The sequence below is a fragment of the Nerophis lumbriciformis genome, linkage group LG03, assembly GCF_033978685.3.
Source record: "Nerophis lumbriciformis linkage group LG03, RoL_Nlum_v2.1, whole genome shotgun sequence".
Lineage (NCBI taxonomy): Eukaryota > Metazoa > Chordata > Actinopteri > Syngnathiformes > Syngnathidae > Nerophis > Nerophis lumbriciformis.
The window spans coordinates 72,402,501-72,421,567 of record NC_084550.2 but is presented as its reverse complement, the minus strand read 5'-3'; the positions used below and the strand labels follow the sequence as shown (position 1 = coordinate 72,421,567).

At 52.0% G+C, this 19,067-nt stretch overlaps 1 protein-coding gene and 1 long non-coding RNA gene across 2 annotated transcripts; both read right to left on the bottom strand.

The window, feature by feature from the left end:
* Nucleotides 1-4,956: 4,956 nt before the first annotated feature.
* On the bottom strand, nucleotides 4,957-16,508 carry LOC140678603 (uncharacterized). Its single transcript, XM_072912911.1, has 6 exons — nucleotides 16,491-16,508; nucleotides 14,712-14,982; nucleotides 8,616-8,756; nucleotides 5,852-5,991; nucleotides 5,633-5,758; nucleotides 4,957-5,500 (listed from the first exon to the last, which is right to left on the bottom strand). Exons 1-6 carry the CDS (start codon nucleotides 16,506-16,508, stop codon nucleotides 5,462-5,464), a joined length of 735 nt encoding a protein of 244 aa, XP_072769012.1. The 3' UTR covers nucleotides 4,957-5,461.
* On the bottom strand, nucleotides 11,053-12,491 carry LOC140678599 (uncharacterized). Its single transcript, XR_012050344.1, has 2 exons — nucleotides 11,729-12,491; nucleotides 11,053-11,596 (listed from the first exon to the last, which is right to left on the bottom strand). It is a non-coding gene; the product is annotated as an uncharacterized lncRNA (long non-coding RNA).
* Nucleotides 16,509-19,067: the final 2,559 nt, after the last annotated feature.

Below are 19,067 nucleotides of genomic sequence, written 5' to 3'. Positions count from 1 at the left end.
AACCCTAACCCTAACCCTAACCCTAACCCTAACCCTAACCCTAACCCTAACCCTAACCCTAACCCTAACCCTAACCCTAACCCTAACCCTAACCCTAACCCTAACCCTAACCCTAACCCTAACCCTAACCCTAACCCTAACCCTAACCCTAACCCTAACCCTAACCCTAACCCTAACCCTAACCCTAACCCTAACCCTAACCCTAACCCTAACCCTAACCCTAACCCTAACCCTAACCCTAACCCTAACCCTAACCCTAACCCTAACCCTAACCCTAACCCTAACCCTAACCCTAACCCTAACCCTAACCCTAACCCTAACCCTAACCCTAACCCTAACCCTAACCCTAACCCTAACCCTAACCCTAACCCTAACCCTAACCCTAACCCTAACCCTAACCCTAACCCTAACCCTAACCCTAACCCTAACCCTAACCCTAACCCTAACCCTAACCCTAACCCTAACCCTAACCCTAACCCTAACCCTAACCCTAACCCTAACCCTAACCCTAACCCTAACCCTAACCCTAACCCTAACCCTAACCCTAACCCTAACCCTAACCCTAACCCTAACCCTAACCCTAACCCTAACCCTAACCCTAACCCTAACCCTAACCCTAACCCTAACCCTAACCCTAACCCTAACCCTAACCCTAACCCTAACCCTAACCCTAACCCTAACCCTAACCCTAACCCTAACCCTAACCCTAACCCTAACCCTAACCCTAACCCTAACCCTAACCCTAACCCTAACCCTAACCCTAACCCTAACCCTAACCCTAACCCTAACCCTAACCCTAACCCTAACCCTAACCCTAACCCTAACCCTAACCCTAACCCTAACCCTAACCCTAACCCTAACCCTAACCCTAACCCTAACCCTAACCCTAACCCTAACCCTAACCCTAACCCTAACCCTAACCCTAACCCTAACCCTAACCCTAACCCTAACCCTAACCCTAACCCTAACCCTAACCCTAACCCTAACCCTAACCCTAACCCTAACCCTAACCCTAACCCTAACCCTAACCCTAACCCTAACCCTAACCCTAACCCTAACCCTAACCCTAACCCTAACCCTAACCCTAACCCTAACCCTAACCCTAACCCTAACCCTAACCCTAACCCTAACCCTAACCCTAACCCTAACCCTAACCCTAACCCTAACCCTAACCCTAACCCTAACCCTAACCCTAACCCTAACCCTAACCCTAACCCTAACCCTAACCCTAACCCTAACCCTAACCCTAACCCTAACCCTAACCCTAACCCTAACCCTAACCCTAACCCTAACCCTAACCCTAACCCTAACCCTAACCCTAACCCTAACCCTAACCCTAACCCTAACCCTAACCCTAACCCTAACCCTAACCCTAACCCTAACCCTAACCCTAACCCTAACCCTAACCCTAACCCTAACCCTAACCCTAACCCTAACCCTAACCCTAACCCTAACCCTAACCCTAACCCTAACCCTAACCCTAACCCTAACCCTAACCCTAACCCTAACCCTAACCCTAACCCTAACCCTAACCCTAACCCTAACCCTAACCCTAACCCTAACCCTAACCCTAACCCTAACCCTAACCCTAACCCTAACCCTAACCCTAACCCTAACCCTAACCCTAACCCTAACCCTAACCCTAACCCTAACCCTAACCCTAACCCTAACCCTAACCCTAACCCTAACCCTAACCCTAACCCTAACCCTAACCCTAACCCTAACCCTAACCCTAACCCTAACCCTAACCCTAACCCTAACCCTAACCCTAACCCTAACCCTAACCCTAACCCTAACCCTAACCCTAACCCTAACCCTAACCCTAACCCTAACCCTAACCCTAACCCTAACCCTAACCCTAACCCTAACCCTAACCCTAACCCTAACCCTAACCCTAACCCTAACCCTAACCCTAACCCTAACCCTAACCCTAACCCTAACCCTAACCCTAACCCTAACCCTAACCCTAACCCTAACCCTAACCCTAACCCTAACCCTAACCCTAACCCTAACCCTAACCCTAACCCTAACCCTAACCCTAACCCTAACCCTAACCCTAACCCTAACCCTAACCCTAACCCTAACCCTAACCCTAACCCTAACCCTAACCCTAACCCTAACCCTAACCCTAACCCTAACCCTAACCCTAACCCTAACCCTAACCCTAACCCTAACCCTAACCCTAACCCTAACCCTAACCCTAACCCTAACCCTAACCCTAACCCTAACCCTAACCCTAACCCTAACCCTAACCCTAACCCTAACCCTAACCCTAACCCTAACCCTAACCCTAACCCTAACCCTAACCCTAACCCTAACCCTAACCCTAACCCTAACCCTAACCCTAACCCTAACCCTAACCCTAACCCTAACCCTAACCCTAACCCTAACCCTAACCCTAACCCTAACCCTAACCCTAACCCTAACCCTAACCCTAACCCTAACCCTAACCCTAACCCTAACCCTAACCCTAACCCTAACCCTAACCCTGACCCTGACCCTGACCCTGACCCTGACCCTGACCCTGACCCTGACCCTGACCCTGACCCTGACCCTGACCCTAACCCTAACCCTAACCCTAACCCTAACCCTACCCTAACCCTAACCCTAACCCTAACCCTAACCCTAACCCTAACCCTAACCCTAACCCTAACCCTAACCCTAACCCTAACCCTAACCCTAACCCTAACCCTAACCCTAACCCTAACCCTAACCCTAACCCTAACCCTAACCCTAACCCTAACCCTAACCCTAACCCTAACCCTAACCCTAACCCTAACCCTAACCCTAACCCTAACCCTAACCCTAACCCTAACCCTAACCCTAACCCTAACCCTAACCCTAACCCTAACCCTAACCCTAACCCTAACCCTAACCCTAACCCTAACCCTAACCCTAACCCTAACCCTAACCCTAACCCTAACCCTAACCCTAACCCTAACCCTAACCCTAACCCTAACCCTAACCCTAACCCTAACCCTAACCCTAACCCTAACCCTAACCCTATTGCAGTTGTGTGCAGACGCCACCTGCAGGCACTCGGGAGGAGCGACTGATTGCAGTTGGGAGCGCAAGCCACGCCCCCTGCAGGCTCTTCTATAAAACCTCGTTTTGCAATTCTGGCTCATTTTTCCTCCAGCAGATGAGGGGACATCTTGCTCAGAGAGAGGTAATGAGGCCAATTTCTCAAAATTTCATGCCTGATGAGGTCATGCAGACCGAAACGCGCGTCGCATGATGAAATTTGATTGAATAATGTGTCTGACGCCACGTTCGGCGGTGTTCGTTCGGGGTCCCTGGGGGGTGTGCGTCTGGTGGGGGGTCACTGGGCGGATTGTTGATGGACAGTGCCTAACCCTAACCCTACCCCCAACCCTAACCCTAACCTTAACCCCCAACACCTAACCCTAACCCTAACCCCTAACCCTAACCCTAACCCTAACCCTAACCCTAACCCTAACCCTAACCCTAACCCTAACCCTAACCCTAACCCTAACCCTAACCCTAACCCTAACCCTAACCCTAACCCTAACCCTAACCCTAACCCTAACCCTAACCCTAACCCTAACCCTAACCCTAACCCTAACCCTAACCCTAACCCTAACCCTAACCCTAACCCTAACCCCCTAACCCTAACCCCCTAACCCTAACCCTAACCCTAACCCTAACCCTAACCCTAACCCTAACCCTAACCCTAACCCTAACCCTAACCCTAACCCTAACCCTAACCCTAACCCTAACCCTAACCCTAACCCTAACCCTAACCCTAACCCTAACCCTAACCCCGCCTATTTTTGATACTACATGTGCTATTTTTACTCACGAGATATTCCGGTGGCTCATTAGCGCGAGATACAGCATATTTTTGAACAAAAAAGCGTATCTCACCGTTTATGCAGCCAGCCATCAACCGGAAGTGATTATCTTGACCTCGGCGGAAGTCCCGCCTCCGAGCATTCCGTTCTCTCTTTTTCACAAAGGAAACGGATAAAGACAATTTATTTTTATAAAGCGAACAAACCTTTTTTTCGCCAACCAGTTTTTCACATCATCCACACCAGCGACATATTAAAATAATTTTGCAATATGTCGGATGGTTTCGAATACGACTGGCTTCCGGTCAGGTCGGGGCGAAGACGCGCACGGCGACGTCAGGCTGCGCCTTCAGAGTGGCTCGCCCAGGATGATGAACGTTGTCATTATGACCAGGAGGAATATTTTTCTCAGTGGGATGAGCAGCGGCCCCAGAGGTCTTATGCGGATGTAGCACGGGGACGGCAGGATTCCTATCCGCGTCGCCCCTACCCGCAGACACGCCGCCATTTTGATGACCTACATCAAGAGCGCCGCAGCGCCCCTCAGTGGAATTATAGGAGAAACACACGCCAAAATAGGAATTTTGTGCCTTCAAGACAGCACTCTCAGGAGTACTTTAGGCCACAATATTCCCCTCAAAGACGTCCCCGCTATCCTCCTCCCCCCAGGGGGACACGGAGGAAACGCCGGGATGCTTCCAGGAGGAATGGGCGCTCCCGTAATACCAGTAGAGACATGGACTCTAGGCCTCCCAGACATTATTCTCAGGACTATTTTTTACCTGAACATTGGCCTCAAAGACGTCCCCGCAATCCTCCCCGTCCCAAGAAGACACGCAAGAAGCGTCAGGACGCTTCTCGGAGGACTGCACCCCCTGACAACTCCACAACGTCCATGGAGGGGAATTTAAAAGCACAGTGTTTTTATAATATTATCAAAATAACACATCATTTGAATAATGTTACAAAAGACACTCACCCCCAGTCCATAATAAAAATGGAAGAGACGCTTGCCACCATGATCAAACCAGCGGTCTCCAACCCTGACGTTGAGACGCTTATCAGGTGCAATGCCAGGACTTGGGCATTAACGACGGTTGAGGTTTTAAGAGACCATTATAAAAACACTCTACAAGTGGAATTGGACAAGATAACCAGTTTTATTGACGAGGTTTGGAGACCCGCTTTTCAGCTGGCCTCTACATGGGCCAAGAAACATCTGGGACGCAGACTGATGGGGGACACCCTCGGGAAGGCCGAGGCTCTGATCGTCGCGGCCTTCGCCGACCCCCCTGTCAACGCGGAGGTGGTACGCCCGGCCCAGTCCTTGCCGGTCCAGACCGCCACCCGGGTATCGGTGGGCACCCATACTGACCCTACGGGCCCTGACGGGGCTCCTGGGGTGGTACGGGCTAGCAGCCCTCCGGCTCGGGTCGTCGCCCGGGTCTCGGTGGCTACCAGCACCGACGCCGTGGCTCCAGATTGGTCTCCTGAGGTGGATCGGGATGCAATCCCTCCAGCACGGGTTGCCCCGATCTTCCTTCCTCGTCGACCGGAACCACCCAAGGAGCAGAGGGTGACACAGCCCCGGGCCACGGACAGCGGGCCTGCCCAGGACACCCTCGGCGAGGCTCCGCCCACCCAGCTTATTCCTGCATCTCGCAGGAGGCTTCCTCTGGGATCACCTGCAAGACAAGACACACAGGAGACCCCCACTCAGACCGAGGACGACGATGACTCACCACGTGGGTCCACAAGCTCCGGGGCGGATCAAACCCAGGACACCCCCACCCATACAGAGGACGACGATGACTCACCAGGGGGACCCACGGCCTCCTCGCCTCTCCTGATCGACTTTCGGGATGAAGAACAGGAGCGGGGGCTTTCTTCGGTGATGTCCCCTCGTTACTCTTCCGCGACCCCCGACTGGTCCCCTCTCCAGCCTGAGACGGCAGATGAGACGGCACCACAGGGTGAATTTTCACCACGGGGGCCCACACTTTCCGGGGCTCCTATGGTGGACTATGAGGACTCACCCTTGCAGCGGACGCCTCCTCAGGAGACGCCCCCTCAGGAGATGCTTCCTCAGGAGTCCCCCGATTGGGCACATTTGTTCCCTGGGGCACTAAAAAGGAAGCCACACAAGAGGCCTTCCGTCCCAGATACTCCACAACACCTGTCAATTCCAGAATGTGTCGAGTTGGTAGAGGATACGACTAGTGCCTCCCCCCGTAGACCCACTAGACACATGGTCTCGAGTAGGAGGATGATGGATTGGAAGTTGTCGGCCAACAAGAAATTCTTGGTGATCGGCGACTCCAATCTGTCCCACCTACCACCTTTTTACGTCGACGACCTTCAGATCGACAGTTACCCGGGCGCCAGTTTTAGACACGCGGAGGCCATCCTACGCAAGACCGTAATTGCTGCACCGGTTGAAGTGTTGGTTCTAGCCTTTGGGATCAACCATCGTGAGCAGAAAGTTAAGGAGACCGCTATTAAGCAGCTCCAAGGGGCACTCAGGATGGCCGTGGCTACCTTCCCACGGGCCCGAGTGCTAATCCCCCTGATTAACTATTCGGCCGCTTTGCCCGTTGAGCAGAAAAACAACCTCGGGCGGCTGAATAGTTTAATCAGCAACAATTATGCTCACATCCCGGCTCTCGACAGCCGGGACTTTGAGACCCAACCCGACCTGGTCCACTGGACTCGGGACACGGCCAAGTTGATGCTCAAGCACTGGCTTGACTTTTTAAACTTGGCATCCCCATAATCCCGATCGCTCGGGGGGGTAATAAGAACGTGATAAATTTGGCCCATAATTTCACGCCAACCCCCTTACAAATCTCCCTCCTCAATAAGGGCCTCAACTTCATTCCTTCCACTAATCTCAGTAGCGACTGGCATCATCAACTTCAATTTGACCTCCAGCGCTACCACAGACGTGTCAAACTTGAGGTATACTATGAGAAACAAGATTCTCTCGGACCCACACCCTTCACAGCCCGTTCCGGCTGGGAGCCCTCACCTGGACTTATGCCTCCGGAATTCCAGGCTATGGTCCGGTCCGACGGGCTCTCCATGTCCGGTTCGGGTTGCGCACCTGCGGTCGCTCCCAATTTGACACGCGGAGAAGTCGAGGCCCTTCATAGTCTAAAAACAAACAAACATATTGTGATCAAACCAGCCGACAAGGGGAGTGCTGTTGTCATTTTTGACAGATCGCAATACATATGGGAGGGTTCTCGGCAGTTGAGTGACATGACGTATTATAAACCACTGCCGGAACCTATTTATCCGCAAACTATTCCCATGGTAGAAAAGATTCTGGATAATCTTCTACTTAAAAAATTTATCAATTTTAAACAACATAGGTATCTCATGGGGGAGCCGGATCCTCGCCCCCGCAGGTTCTACATGCTCCCTAAAATTCACAAGGAGCCAGACAAGTGGAGCAAGCCCCACGAGATCCCTCCGGGGCGACCCATTGTGTCTGACTGCGGCAGCGAGACGTACAGAACGGCGGCGTTCATCGATCATTATCTGACGCCGCTGTCCGTTCTGCACGACAGCTACCTCAGGGATACCTATGATTTTATTGATAAAATCAAGAAGGTCTGCATTCCCCCAGATGCCATTTTGTTTACCATCGACATTGACAGCCTGTATACAAACATTGATATAAATGAGGGGATACAGGCTGTCAAAAATGTCTTCTACAGGTACCGCGACGTTAGCAGGCCCGAAAAGGAGCTCCTGCAGCTCCTCGACATTAATTTGAGGAGAAACGACTTTGAGTTTGACGGTCGTTTCTACCTCCAAATTAAGGGCACTGCTATGGGCAAGAAATTTGCACCGGCGTATGCCAACATTTTTATGGCAGAGTGGGAGACCTCTGCCTTGGCCGCCTGCCCAAAACGTCCTCTCCACTACTTCCGGTACCTGGATGACATCTGGGGTGTCTGGACCCATTCCAGTGAGGAGTTCAGCGTGTTCTTAAACACGCTGAACACTCACAATAAAAATATCACCATCAAGTCGACCACGAGCAACACATCGGTCGACTTTTTGGACACCACGACATTCAAGGGTCCCGACTTTGCCGACACGCAACACTTGGACATCAGGGTGTTCTTCAAGGAGACCGACACCCACGCGCTCCTCTTCAAAAGCAGCTTCCACCCCAAGCATACCTTCGCGGGGTTGGTGAAATCCCAATTGTTGAGGTTCCATCGTGTCTGCACCAGAAGGGAGGACTTCCTGACGGCCTCGAGGACCCTCTTTTCTGCCCTGAGGGGGAGGGGCTATTCCAGGTCCTTCCTCCGACGGCAGTTGAGGGTCTTCTTGGACCCGAAGGGGCCTCCCCCTGGGACCGACATGATCCCTCTCATCACCACCTACTCTCCCTCGGCCGTGCGGGTCGCCAAGAAGGTCAAAGACCACTTCCGGACCTTTGCGGAGAGTAGCGGGAGGCTGCCGGGGCGCTACGTGGTGCCGGCCTACCGTAAGAACCCCAACTTGAATGATCTGTTGGTCAGGGCCAGGGTCAGCTCACTGAGAGACCCGCCCTCCACTAGGAGGGACACCCTTGTCCGCCACTCACAATGGTTGGTGAACCCCCACAACCGCAAGGTTTTCCAGCCGTTGTGCCGTGGCGGCCGACACACCCGGAACTGTGTGTACGTGATTCGGTGCCAACGATGTGGCGATATGTACGTGGGCGAGACGGGCAATACCTTAGCTAGGAGATTCGCCCAACACAAGTACAACATCGTTAGGCATAAAAATACCAACACTCACCTGGTTCAGCATTTTCTCCGACACGGGTGGTCTTCCGTCCGGGCGACTGTCGTAGAGACGGATCCCAAATGGAGCCTCGCCCAACGCCACCGGGCGGAGCTCCTTTGGATCTCCAAATTGGGCACCAGACATCCAGGGGGCCTAAATGAGGTGTGAGTGTGAGCCCGTTGGATTGTGACGGACAGTGCACATTCCCGTTTTTCCCTTCTTTATTTTTCCCATACCCCCCACCCCCCCTCTTCCCTAACCCTAACCATTCCCTTCTCCTTACCTAAAACCTACCCCCAAACCTAACCAGCCAGTGCCTCCAATCCTCTTACGGCTCTCACTCTCCCTCGCTCGCCCTCCTGGACCTGCCAAAACAGATAGAAAACGCATTAATATACTCACTTGGGGATGGGATACAATCGGAGCATCATATCAAGGGGAGGTAACAGGGAATATATACCTAAAACCTACCCCAACCCCAATCCTAAAACCTAACCCTAACCCTAACCCTAACCCTAACCCTAACCCTAACCCTAACCTCGGGTACGGTACACATACGTACATTCAGAGCATTACACTAAGGGGAGCCTACTGGGAATATCCTCTCCCAACTCTCTGTTTAATACTGAAGCCCTAGGTCACACATCCAGGGTACTTTCTGTATTATTTCTATTTGAATGTACTAGTGTTTGTCTATTATTATATATATATATATATATATATATACATATATATTTATTATAATATATTATATAATATTTATACCATATTACATTGTATTATATTATATATCATATAACAATAACAATGTCTATCATTTCATGTTATTGTTTTAGCAGACAGGATTTTGCAGTAGCATCCTGGGGCTTCAGAGGGTCACTGTTGTCTTCTTTTTACACTTGTGTTGTGGTCAAGACTTCTATTTTGAAGGCCAACTTGTGTTTGACGTGGACCCCACCCCTTCATTTAAATGTTATATTGCTATTAACACCTTTCTCCTGCAATACCTGTTTTCACTGCAAGGATAAAAGGTTGACTTTAGCCTACCTGCCGTGCTAACCTGCTAATACTCTACAAACGAGTCAGGCCTGATGAAGGTATCTTACCGAAACGTTGCCATCTGACTCGTTTCATGTAAATATACATTTTCTACTTTTTTCATATTTTTCTGACACATTGTAGTATTTTTCTTGTATTTGTTTACTTGCCGTGTCCAGTTGAAGGCCTGGTCGCGGCGCGACGCTTTCGTTCCACTAGTCGCTATTTTCTGTAAATAAACAGCCTATTTTTGATACTACATGTGCTATTTTTACTCACGAGATATTCCGGTGGCTCATTAGCGCGAGATACAGCATATTTTTGAACAAAAAAGCGTATCTCACCGTTTATGCAGCCAGCCATCAACCGGAAGTGATTATCTTGACCTCGGCGGAAGTCCCGCCTCCGAGCATTCCGTTCTCTCTTTTTCACAAAGGAAACGGATAAAGACAATTTATTTTTATAAAGCGAACAAACCTTTTTTCGCCAACCAGTTTTTTACATCATCCACACCAGCGACATATTAAAATAATTTTGCAATATGTCGGATGGGTCCGAATACGACTGGCTTCCGGTCAGGTCGGGGCGAAGACGCGCACGGCGACGTCAGGCTGCGCCTTCAGAGTGGCTCGCCCAGGATGATGAACGTTGTCATTATGACCAGGAGGAATATTTTTCTCAGTGGGATGAGCAGCGGCCCCAGAGGTCTTATGCGGATGTAGCACGGGGACGGCAGGATTCCTATCCGCGTCGCCCCTACCCGCAGACACGCCGCCATTTTGATGACCTACATCAAGAGCGCCGCAGCGCCCCTCAGTGGAATTATAGGAGAAACACACGCCAAAATAGGAATTTTGTGCCTTCAAGACAGCACTCTCAGGAGTACTTTAGGCCACAATATTCCCCTCAAAGACGTCCCCGCTATCCTCCTCCCCCCAGGGGGACACGGAGGAAACGCCGGGATGCTTCCAGGAGGAATGGGCGCTCCCGTAATACCAGTAGAGACATGGACTCTAGGCCTCCCAGACATTATTCTCAGGACTATTTTTTACCTGAACATTGGCCTCAAAGACGTCCCCGCAATCCTCCCCGTCCCAAGAAGACACGCAAGAAGCGTCAGGACGCTTCTCGGAGGACTGCACCCCCTGACAACTCCACAACGTCCATGGAGGGGAATTTAAAAGCACAGTGTTTTTATAATATTATCAAAATAACACATCATTTGAATAATGTTACAAAAGACACTCACCCCCAGTCCATAATAAAAATGGAAGAGACGCTTGCCACCATGATCAAACCAGCGGTCTCCAACCCTGACGTTGAGACGCTTATCAGGTGCAATGCCAGGACTTGGGCATTAACGACGGTTGAGGTTTTAAGAGACCATTATAAAAACACTCTACAAGTGGAATTGGACAAGATAACCAGTTTTATTGACGAGGTTTGGAGACCCGCTTTTCAGCTGGCCTCTACATGGGCCAAGAAACATCTGGGACGCAGACTGATGGGGGACACCCTCGGGAAGGCCGAGGCTCTGATCGTCGCGGCCTTCGCCGACCCCCCTGTCAACGCGGAGGTGGTACGCCCGGCCCAGTCCTTGCCGGTCCAGACCGCCACCCGGGTATCGGTGGGCACCCATACTGACCCTACGGGCCCTGACGGGGCTCCTGGGGTGGTACGGGCTAGCAGCCCTCCGGCTCGGGTCGTCGCCCGGGTCTCGGTGGCTACCAGCACCGACGCCGTGGCTCCAGATTGGTCTCCTGAGGTGGATCGGGATGCAATCCCTCCAGCACGGGTTGCCCCGATCTTCCTTCCTCGTCGACCGGAACCACCCAAGGAGCAGAGGGTGACACAGCCCCGGGCCACGGACAGCGGGCCTGCCCAGGACACCCTCGGCGAGGCTCCGCCCACCCAGCTTATTCCTGCATCTCGCAGGAGGCTTCCTCTGGGATCACCTGCAAGACAAGACACACAGGAGACCCCCACTCAGACCGAGGACGACGATGACTCACCACGTGGGTCCACAAGCTCCGGGGCGGATCAAACCCAGGACACCCCCACCCATACAGAGGACGACGATGACTCACCAGGGGGACCCACGGCCTCCTCGCCTCTCCTGATCGACTTTCGGGATGAAGAACAGGAGCGGGGGCTTTCTTCGGTGATGTCCCCTCGTTACTCTTCCGGGACCCCCGACTGGTCCCCTCTCCAGCCTGGGACGGCAGATGAGACGGCACCACAGGGTGAATTTTCACCACGGGGGCCCACACTTTCCGGGGCTCCTATGGTGGACTATGAGGACTCACCCTTGCAGCGGACGCCTCCTCAGGAGACGCCCCCTCAGGAGATGCTTCCTCAGGAGTCCCCCGATTGGGCACATTTGTTCCCTGGGGCACTAAAAAGGAAGCCACACAAGAGGCCTTCCGTCCCAGACACTCCACAACACCTGTCTATTCCAGAATGTGTCGAGTTGGTAGAGGATACGACTAGTGCCTCCCCCCGTAGACCCACTAGACACATGGTCTCGAGTAGGAGGATGATGGATTGGAAGTTGTCGGCCAACAAGAAATTCTTGGTGATCGGCGACTCCAATCTGTCCCACCTACCACCTTTTTACGTCGACGACCTTCAGATCGACAGTTACCCGGGCGCCAGTTTTAGACACGCGGAGGCCATCCTACGCAAGACCGTAATTGCTGCACCGGTTGAAGTGTTGGTTCTAGCCTTTGGGATCAACCATCGTGAGCAGAAAGTTAAGGAGACCGCTATTAAGCAGCTCCAAGGGGCACTCAGGATGGCCGTGGCTACCTTCCCACGGGCCCGAGTGCTAATCCCCCTGATTAACTATTCGGCCGCTTTGCCCGTTGAGCAGAAAGACAACCTCGGGCGGCTGAATAGTTTAATCAGGAACAATTATGCTCACATCCCGGCTCTCGACAGCCGGGACTTTGAGACCCAACCCGACCTGGTCCACTGGACTCGGGACACGGCCAAGTTGATGCTCAAGCACTGGCTTGACTTTTTAAACTTGGCATCCCCATAATCCCGATCGCTCGGGGGGGTAATAAGAACGTGATAAATTTGGCCCATAATTTCACGCCAACCCCCTTACAAATCTCCCTCCTCAATAAGGGCCTCAACTTCATTCCTTCCACTAATCTCAGTAGCGACTGGCATCATCAACTTCAATTTGACCTCCAGCGCTACCACAGACGTGTCAAACTTGAGGTATACTATGAGAAACAAGATTCTCTCGGACCTACACCCTTCACAGCCCGTTCCGGCTGGGAGCCCTCACCTGGACTTATGCCTCCGGAATTCCAGGCTATGGTCCGGTCCGACGGGCTCTCCATGTCCGGTTCGGGTTGCGCACCTGCGGTCGCTCCCAATTTGACACGCGGAGAAGTCGAGGCCCTTCATAGTCTAAAAACAAACAAACATATTGTGATCAAACCAGCCGACAAGGGGAGTGCTGTTGTCATTTTTGACAGATCGCAATACATATGGGAGGGTTCTCGGCAGTTGAGTGACATGACGTATTATAAACCACTGCCAGAACCTATTTATCCGCAAACTATTCCCATGGTAGAAAAGATTCTGGATAATCTTCTACTTAAAAAATTTATCAATTTTAAACAACATAGGTATCTCATGGGGGAGCCGGATCCTCGCCCCCGCAGGTTCTACATGCTCCCTAAAATTCACAAGGAGCCAGACAAGTGGAGCAAGCCCCACGAGATTCCTCCGGGGCGACCCATTGTGTCTGACTGCGGCAGCGAGACGTACAGAACGGCGGCGTTCATCGATCATTATCTGACGCCGTTGTCCGTTCTGCACGACAGCTACCTCAGGGATACCTATGATTTTATTGATAAAATCAAGAAGGTCTGCATTCCCCCAGATGCCATTTTGTTCACCATCGACATTGACAGCCTGTATACAAACATTGATATAAATGAGGGGATACAGGCTGTCAAAAATGTCTTCTACAGGTACCGCGACGTTAGCAGGCCCGAAAAGGAGCTCCTGCAGCTCCTCGACATTAATTTGAGGAGAAACGACTTTGAGTTTGACGGTCGTTTCTACCTCCAAATTAAGGGCACTGCTATGGGCAAGAAATTTGCACCGGCGTATGCCAACATTTTTATGGCAGAGTGGGAGACCTCTGCCTTGGCCGCCTGCCCAAAACGTCCTCTCCACTACTTCCGGTACCTGGATGACATCTGGGGTGTCTGGACCCATTCCAGTGAGGAGTTCAGCGTGTTCTTAAACACGCTGAACACTCACAATAAAAATATCACCATCAAGTCGACCACGAGCAACACATCGGTCGACTTTTTGGACACCACGACATTCAAGGGTCCCGACTTTGCCGACACGCAACACTTGGACATCAGGGTGTTCTTCAAGGAGACCGACACCCACGCGCTCCTCTTCAAAAGCAGCTTCCACCCCAAGCATACCTTCGCGGGGTTGGTGAAATCCCAATTGTTGAGGTTCCATCGTGTCTGCACCAGAAGGGAGGACTTCCTGACGGCCTCGAGGACCCTCTTTTCTGCCCTGAAGGGGAGGGGCTATTCCAGGTCCTTCCTCCGACGGCAGTTGAGGGTCTTCTTGGACCCGAAGGGGCCTCCCCCTGGGACCGACATGATCCCTCTCATCACCACCTACTCTCCCTCGGCCGTGCGGGTCGCCAAGAAGGTCAAAGACCACTTCCGGACCTTTGCGGAGAGTAGCGGGAGGCTGCCGGGGCGCTACGTGGTGCCGGCCTACCGTAAGAACCCCAACTTGAATGATCTGTTGGTCAGGGCCAGGGTCAGCTCACTGAGAGACCCGCCCTCCACTAGGAGGGACACCCTTGTCCGCCACTCACAATGGTTGGTGAACCCCCACAACCGCAAGGTTTTCCAGCCGTTGTGCCGTGGCGGCCGACACACCCGGAACTGTGTGTACGTGATTCGGTGCCAACGATGTGGCGATATGTACGTGGGCGAGACGGGCAATACCTTAGCTAGGAGATTCGCCCAACACAAGTACAACATCGTTAGGCATAAAAATACCAACACTCACCTGGTTCAGCATTTTCTCCGACACGGGTGGTCTTCCGTCCGGGCGACTGTCGTAGAGACGGATCCCAAATGGAGCCTCGCCCAACGCCACCGGGCGGAGCTCCTTTGGATCTCCAAATTGGGCACCAGACATCCAGGGGGCCTAAATGAGGTGTGAGTGTGAGCCCGTTGGATTGTGACGGACAGTGCACATTCCCGTTTTTCCCTTCTTTATTTTTCCCATACCCCCCACCCCCCCTCTTCCCTAACCCTAACCATTCCCTTCTCCTTACCTAAAACCTACCCCCAAACCTAACCAGCCAGTGCCTCCAATCCTCTTACGGCTCTCACTCTCCCTCGCTCGCCCTCCTGGACCTGCCAAAACAGACAGAAAACGCATTAAATATACTCACTTGGGGATGGGATACAATCGGAGCATCATATTAAGGGGAGGTAACAGGGAATATATACCTAAAACCTACCCCAACCCCAATCCTAAAACCTAACCCTAACCCTAACCCTAACCCTAACCCTAACCTCGGGTACGGTACACATACGTACATTCAGAGCATTACACTAAGGGGAGCCTACTGGGAATATCCTCTCCCAACTCTCTGTTTAATACTGAAGCCCTAGGTCACACATCCAGGGTACTTTCTGTATTATTTCTATTTGAATGTACTAGTGTTTGTCTATTATTATATATATATATATATATATATATATATACATATATATTTATTATAATATATTATATAATATTTATACCATATTACATTGTATTATATTATATATCATATAACAATAACAATGTCTATCATTTCATGTTATTGTTTTAGCAGACAGGATTTTGCAGTAGCATCCTGGGGCTTCAGAGGGTCACTGTTGTCTTCTTTTTACACTTGTGTTGTGGTCAAGACTTCTATTTTGAAGGCCAACTTGTGTTTGACGTGGACCCCACCCCTTCATTTAAATGTTATATTGCTATTAACACCTTTCTCCTGCAATACCTGTTTTCACTGCAAGGATAAAAGGTTGACTTTAGCCTACCTGCCGTGCTAACCTGCTAATACTCTACAAACGAGTCAGGCCTGATGAAGGTATCTTACCGAAACGTTGCCATCTGACTCGTTTCATGTAAATATACATTTTCTACTTTTTTCATATTTTTCTGACACATTGTAGTATTTTTCTTGTATTTGTTTACTTGCCGTGTCCAGTTGAAGGCCTGGTCGCGGCGCGACGCTTTCGTTCCACTAGTCGCTATTTTCTGTAAATAAACAGCCTATTTTTGATACTACATGTGCTATTTTTACTCACGAGATATTCCGGTGGCTCATTAGCGCGAGATACAGCATATTTTTGAACAAAAAAGCGTATCTCACCGTTTATGCAGCCAGCCATCAACCGGAAGTGATTATCTTGACCTCGGCGGAAGTCCCGCCTCCGAGCATTCCGTTCTCTCTTTTTCACAAAGGAAACGGATAAAGACAATTTATTTTTATAAAGCGAACAAACCTTTTTTCGCCAACCAGTTTTTTACATCATCCACACCAGCGACATATTAAAATAATTTTGCAATATGTCGGATGGGTCCGAATACGACTGGCTTCCGGTCAGGTCGGGGCGAAGACGCGCACGGCGACGTCAGGCTGCGCCTTCAGAGTGGCTCGCCCAGGATGATGAACGTTGTCATTATGACCAGGAGGAATATTTTTCTCAGTGGGATGAGCAGCGGCCCCAGAGGTCTTATGCGGATGTAGCACGGGGACGGCAGGATTCCTATCCGCGTCGCCCCTACCCGCAGACACGCCGCCATTTTAATGATCTACACTCAGAGGAGCGCCGCAGCGCCCCTCAGTGGAATTATAGGAGAAACACACGCCAAAATAGGAATTTTGTGCCTTCAAGACAGCACTCTCAGGAGTACTTTAGGCCACAATATTCCCCTCAAAGACGTCCCCGCTATCCTCCTCCCCCCAGGGGGACACGGAGGAAACGCCGGGATGCTTCCAGGAGGAATGGGCGCTCCCGTAATACCAGTAGAGACATGGACTCTAGGCCTCCCAGACATTATTCTCAGGACTATTTTTTACCTGAACATTGGCCTCAAAGACGTCCCCGCAATCCTCCCCGTCCCAAGAAGACACGCAAGAAGCGTCAGGACGCTTCTCGGAGGACTGCACCCCCTGACAACTCCACAACGTCCATGGAGGGGAATTTAAAAGCACAGTGTTTTTATAATATTATCAAAATAACACATCATTTGAATAATGTTACAAAAGACACTCACCCCCAGTCCATAATAAAAATGGAAGAGACGCTTGCCACCATGATCAAACCAGCGGTCTCCAACCCTGACGTTGAGACGCTTATCAGGTGCAATGCCAGGACTTGGGCATTAACGACGGTTGAGGTTTTAAGAGACCATTATAAAAACACTCTACAAGTGGAATTGGACAAGATAACCAGTTTTATTGACGAGGTTTGGAGACCCGCTTTTCAGCTGGCCTCTACATGGGCCAAGAAACATCTGGGACGCAGACTGATGGGGGACACCCTCGGGAAGGCCGAGGCTCTGATCGTCGCGGCCTTCGCCGACCCCCCTGTCAACGCGGAGGTGGTACGCCCGGCCCAGTCCTTGCCGGTCCAGACCGCCACCCGGGTATCGGTGGGCACCCATACTGACCCTACGGGCCCTGACGGGGCTCCTGGGGTGGTACGGGCTAGCAGCCCTCCGGCTCGGGTCGTCGCCCGGGTCTCGGTGGCTACCAGCACCGACGCCGTGGCTCCAGATTGGTCTCCTGAGGTGGATCGGGATGCAATCCCTCCAGCACGGGTTGCCCCGATCTTCCTTCCTCGTCGACCGGAACCACCCAAGGAGCAGAGGGTGACACAGCCCCGGGCCACGGACAGCGGGCCTGCCCAGGACACCCTCGGCGAGGCTCCGCCCACCCAGCTTATTCCTGCATCTCGCAGGAGGCTTCCTCTGGGATCACCTGCAAGACAAGACACACAGGAGACCCCCACTCAGACCGAGGACGACGATGACTCACCACGTGGGTCCACAAGCTCCGGGGCGGATCAAACCCAGGACACCCCCACCCATACAGAGGACGACGATGACTCACCAGGGGGACCCACGGCCTCCTCGCCTCTCCTGATCGACTTTCGGGATGAAGAACAGGAGCGGGGGCTTTCTTCGGTGATGTCCCCTCGTTACTCTTCCGGGACCCCCGACTGGTCCCCTCTCCAGCCTGGGACGGCAGATGAGACGGCACCACAGGGTGAATTTTCACCACGGGGGCCCACACTTTCCGGGGCTCCTATGGTGGACTATGAGGACTCACCCTTGCAGCGGACGCCTCCTCAGGAGACGCCCCCTCAGGAGATGCTTCCTCAGGAGTCCCCCGATTGGGCACATTTGTTCCCTGGGGCACTAAAAAGGAAGCCACACAAGAGGCCTTCCGTCCCAGACACTCCACAACACCTGTCTATTCCAGAATGTGTCGAGTTGGTAGAGGATACGACTAGTGCCTCCCCCCGTAGACCCACTAGACACATGGTCTCGAGTAGGAGGATGATGGATTGGAAGTTGTCGGCCAACAAGAAATTCTTGGTGATCGGCGACTCCAATCTGTCCCACCTACCACCTTTTTACGTCGACGACCTTCAGATCGACAGTTACCCGGGCGCCAGTTTTAGACACGCGGAGGCCATCCTACGCAAGACCGTAATTGCTGCACCGGTTGAAGTGTTGGTTCTAGCCTTTGGGATCAACCATCGTGAGCAGAAAGTTAAGGAGACCGCTATTAAGCAGCTCCAAGGGGCACTCAGGATGGCCGTGGCTACCTTCCCACGGGCCCGAGTGCTAATCCCCCTGATTAACTATTCGGCCGCTTTGCCCGTTGAGCAGAAAGACAACCTCGGGCGGCTGAATAGTTTAATCAGGAACAATTATGCTCACATCCCGGCTCTCGACAGCCGGGACTTTGAGACCCAACCCGACCTGGTCCACTGGACTCGGGACACGGCCAAGTTGATGCTCAAGCACTGGCTTGACTTTTTAAACTTGGCATCCCCATAATCCCGATCGCTCGGGGGGGTAATAAGAACGTGATAAATTTGGCCCATAATTTCACGCCAACCCCCTTACAAATCTCCCTCCTCAATAAGGGCCTCAACTTCATTCCTTCCACTAATCTCAGTAGCGACTGGCATCATCAACTTCAATTTGACCTCCAGCGCTACCACAGACGTGTCAAACTTGAGGTATACTATGAGAAACAAGATTCTCTCGGACCTACACCCTTCACAGCCCGTTCCGGCTGGGAGCCCTCACCTGGACTTATGCCTCCGGAATTCCAGGCTATGGTCC